Source organism: Aphanomyces astaci (genome assembly GCF_000520075.1).
Source record: "Aphanomyces astaci strain APO3 unplaced genomic scaffold supercont1.282, whole genome shotgun sequence".
Taxonomy (NCBI): Eukaryota; Oomycota; class Saprolegniomycetes; order Saprolegniales; family Verrucalvaceae; genus Aphanomyces; species Aphanomyces astaci.
In genome coordinates this window covers 493-5,101 of record NW_009798545.1, presented here as the reverse complement: position 1 = coordinate 5,101, position 4,609 = coordinate 493, and the positions used below count along the sequence as shown (strand labels likewise).

Here is a 4,609-nt window from a genome sequence, read left to right as displayed (position 1 = left end):
GACCGCGTTGGCCATGTCGATCGCATCGGTGACGGACGCGGGCTCACGCAGCATGGCGCGTGGGTCGACTCTAACTTATACATGATGGCGCGGCTCAACAGGATGTCACCGACGTTGGCGGGCAGGTTGCCCGTCGACACCCAGCACTTGACATTCGTGAGCATCAGCGGGCCGGCGTCTCGCACCGCAGGTCCATCGTGGCTTCCTCGGTGACGGTGTGGGCAGGGCCAACAAAACCCTTTACCTTAATGGGGGCCTTGAGCTTGGTCACGAGGACGTTGCGGCCTTGCTTTTTGAGTTTGGCCAGCGTCGCGGGGGGCACCACACTTTGATTGGCGCCGCTGTCGAAGGACGCGTCCAGCCTGACCAGCCACACACACAACGCGGGCAGCGCACATCACGGCATTGTCCAGGGACACCTCGGCAACATCAACCGTCTCGACGACGGTTACCGACTTGGTTTCTTTCCAGATGGAACGGGCACGTTCCATCAGGAGCTTGGCTTCGCCGTCAGCGACCTTAGGGCACTTGAACACATTGTGCTCGGTGCTCAGGCACGTGAAACACGCACGCTTCTCTTCGCCTTCGGGATCTTGTCGACGTTCACGACGGCCATGACCTTGGTGGCTTGGGGGTCTTGGTCGCCGCGGGCAATTTGTCGGGCTTGGCGGTGGCGGGCACCACCGCGGCCATCAGCGGCTCGAACTCGCTGTAGCGACGCATGTAGTCCGCCAGCCAGCGCTTGCAATCGCGCGCGTCCTTCTTGAGGCTGCGGTTCTCGTTCAACTTCATGAGTTCCTTGACACGGGCGCGCACGGCCAGTGGCTGGACGGCCGCGACGACATAGTCGACAGTTAGTTTTGGCTCGGCCTCCGCAAACTGCTCCATTGAGAGGCGCACGAGTACCGCCTCGAAATCCGAGACCAATTTTGACACCCGGGACTCGGCCGACTGCACGGTCGTGTCCATCATGAACTTGGCCATCGCTGCGTCCAACTTGGACATCTCCACAGGATCGCAGTCCTTGGCACCCAGGAAGAAAACCTTCCAGTCCCCCTCCGTCCGCTCGTGGCTGGCCTTCCCCATCTCCCAGTAAGCGATAAGCTCGACCGATAACGGGTCGATGCATGCGCTCAGCGGCGCGCGCTGGATCTGGGCACCACCAGGGCGCTGGGCGTTCGCGATGTTGACATCACGGGCGTACGCCTCGTACTGGTCCATGAACTTGCGCATCTGCACCTTGGTGCTGCCATTGAACGACGGGGCCTTGGGTACCTCTTGGAACCCATAGACGACTTGGACGCCCGCGACCGCGGGGGCAGTCGTGGGAGCTGCAACAGCCGGCACCGGGGTCGCCGAGAACGCATGCCAACGGGCGCTAGTCCGACGTCGCATCTCCTCCAGCTGCTCGCTGTGCTTGACAGACGCGGCAGCAGCTTGGTGCAAACCTTGCTCGTGGGCCTCAGTCTGCTTCTTCTGTACGTGCAGCTGCTGAACGAGGACTTCTTGTCGGCGGCGCTGCTCCTCTAGCTCAGCCATCAGCCGATTGTTCATTTCCATTTGCTGCTGCGAATGCAGCTGTTGTTGATGGTGCAGGTGCACCATCTGCTCGTAGGTATGTCGCGTCTTGGTGCCGACAGCATTCGGCACGTCGTCGATCCGCGCGGATTGTTCGTGGACATCTGCCTGCGCTTGATTGCCCAGGTGCTGACCCAACCGCTGAACGGCAGCGATTTCTGGGGGGTAGGCCGCAAACGGCAACGACATCGTGGGTGTGTATTGCATCTCTTGAGAGACGGTGCGTCGGAGCACCAGACTAGCCGTTCGGGATGGAGACGACATTCTCTCGGGGGTATGTTATTCACAGAGCACGAATAGGCGCTGTGTACGGGTAAAATGTAGATCGCTGCAAACGAGAGACATCAAACACGAGTAGATGCACACAAACTTATGGGCAACAGGAGATGTTGACTAAAGAATTCTTTGCTGTATCTCAACTACTTCAAAACCGATCGAAACCAAAACGTTGGAATATTCAAAGGTAAAAGGCGAAGTGAGTGACAACGAGCCACTCAAACTACCTAAACTCTCAGACCCGATAAAGGGGTCGATACACTCTACCAATCCATATGGTACTCCAACCACCAAAAGTACCGACCAATGGACGGCAAGGAGCAGGCGCCACAGGTCTACTCCTTTCCGTCTCAGTAATTCGAGCCCAATACATCAATCAGTATACTACAAAAAGACACGGAGTAGTATTCCGTTTTTCAGGCCGAATAAGTGTCGCAAAAATTTGCAAACAAAATGGTATCTGGAAAAGCCATTGCGACACAAATAATCTCGATATTTATCGAAATATGTGATATAGCAAGTTGAGCGTGTATAATGTCAAACTATTATTTTCGGTGAGTTTGTTGACGATGGTGATAGCTGGTCTAAAACAACGGCGGTCGTGCCAAGGCTGGGGCTGGTAGCACACCAGCCTTGGCTCCGTCCACAGCCACCTTTCGACCCTGGGTGTCCTTGAGCCGGCACAAGCCACCGTTCAGGGTGTACCACACAAACACTTTGCACCCCGGTGTCTTTTTACATTCAGCGCAGCAGGATTCAACAGTCGTCAGATTGAACGAAGCAAAGTCGCCGCCAATATAGTGCGTGTTGTCTTCCAAGGTGCCACACGTGCTTAGGTCAACTATCGGGTTCAGGACTTGGGTGGACTCGGATGGCGGGGGAAGAGTCAGGCCGCGGATGCTAGCAGCCATGGCGTTGAAGATGTTTAAGCGGCCGTGACCAAAGAGGTTGTTGGGATACTGTGTGTTGGGGATGCCACCGCAGGTCTTGTCGGGCGGCTTTAACGTGTTCGTGTCCGTATTCTCGGTCAGGGCCCTGTACACTTGGTCGTACGAGGCGCCATTGTGGGCAGACAAGTACAAGGCGATGGCTCCAGAAACATGAGGCGCGGCCACGCTCGTGCCATATTTCGAGACGAAACTATCGTCGCTGGAGTGTCCTGAGGTAGGGATGCTTTCACCAGGAGCAGAAATGTCGGGTTTGACGAGTGTATTGTTAAAGACGGAAGGTCCCAAACTTGAATTGAACGCCAAAAAATCGTAGGAGTCAGTGGTGCCGACAGCAATCACTTGAGGTGACACGCCAGGATAACCTGAATACGTACAGCCTTTATAGCCGTGGTTGCCGATCGCAAACACGGGAATGATTCCCGCTGCTCTCCACTTTGTAATGATATCTTCCAAATAAAAGTTTGTGGTGGGATATCCAAAGCTGCCATTGATCACATGAGGGGCCTTGCTGGTGTCGCATTTCTTGCCGTCGTTGTTGTGGGGACAAAGCAGGAATTGAGCGCATTCCACCAACTTGGATTCCTCGAAACCGTGGTTGAGCCCTTTGCACGCAATCCACTTGGCTTTGGGGGCGACACCAATACCTTTCGTTCCCACCATAATGCCCATGACGGAAGTGCCGTGCCCATCCTCGTCGTCGGGCAGCTGGTTCGTCTTGTTGTACGGGTCGAACCAACCGTATTCTCTTCGCCAGTTCGACTCCAACGACTCGTGGGTATAGCGAACACCAGTGTCGATGTTGGCCACGACAATGCCGTCGCCCTCGATGCCATTGGCCCACAGCGCCGGCGCTTGGATCTTCTTGACTCCCCATGCGATGTCATCATTCACAGCACTTGCTGGTTTGTCATTGCTTTGGGTTTCACTGAGTGTCATTGTAACTGGCTCGTAAATGGATTTGACTTCCGGCAACGCCGCGAACTTGTAGACGAGTTCGGTGGGGGCGTTGTTGATGTACATGGAACATTGGATCCATGTCGTGGCCACTTCCACAGCTGTCGATTCAACTTGGTTGGCCAGGAGCGACTTGACCGACGCCTGAGACTTGGTGGTGTGCTCCTTCAACGAATTAACCAGCGACTCGATGGTTTCGGTGCGAGACGCGCCGCTCTTGAGTCCGCGGCGGTGGGTGGCAAGGGCCTCGTCACAGTGAAATTTCACCACGATATTCGACTGCTTGGCGATTTCCAAGTTGCGATGCACTTGGACCGAGATCTTGTCCGTGACTGCGGTGACGGCGGTGGCGGCGAGGGCAATAAACTGGTACTGAACCATGATGTTGTTGGGTCAATGGAAATTGCAAAATGAGACCAATGGCTCTCGAGCTGGGTGTAGCACTTGACTTGCCTCGCGCAACACGTTGGGAAATATGTATCAGGTCAGCTGTTGTGTGTACTGTCTACAATATGCATGGCAACATGATGAAATCGTTAACCTGATCGAACGGGAGGTTTTCCAAATGAGAGTATCTCTCATTTGCAGTAGGAGAGCCAATAATAGTCGAGTAAATTCGAAGGCTGAAGCCAATGAAATTGTACAATTACAAATATGTCGATTTACTGGATTTCTATTGGCCCCTGTAAATGAATCCTTAGCTTCAAGTTAGGCCTAACTGGATGAAAAATCTCTCATTTGAAGAATTGATGCTTTAAGCAAACTCATTCTTAGTACTTGACCATTCTTAAGTATACTTGACGTAAGCTTTTGCTCCCATCCTATTGGGTTAAGCTTATGGAATGCTCAAA

General features: G+C 54.2%; 1 protein-coding gene across 1 annotated transcript; it reads right to left on the bottom strand.

The window, feature by feature from the left end:
- Nucleotides 1-2,438: 2,438 nt before the first annotated feature.
- Nucleotides 2,439-4,139, bottom strand: H257_18957 (hypothetical protein; the record flags this gene model as incomplete). Its single annotated transcript, XM_009848108.1, has 1 exon — nt 2,439-4,139. One exon carries the CDS (start codon nt 4,137-4,139, stop codon nt 2,439-2,441), a length of 1,701 nt encoding a protein of 566 aa, XP_009846410.1.
- Nucleotides 4,140-4,609: the final 470 nt, after the last annotated feature.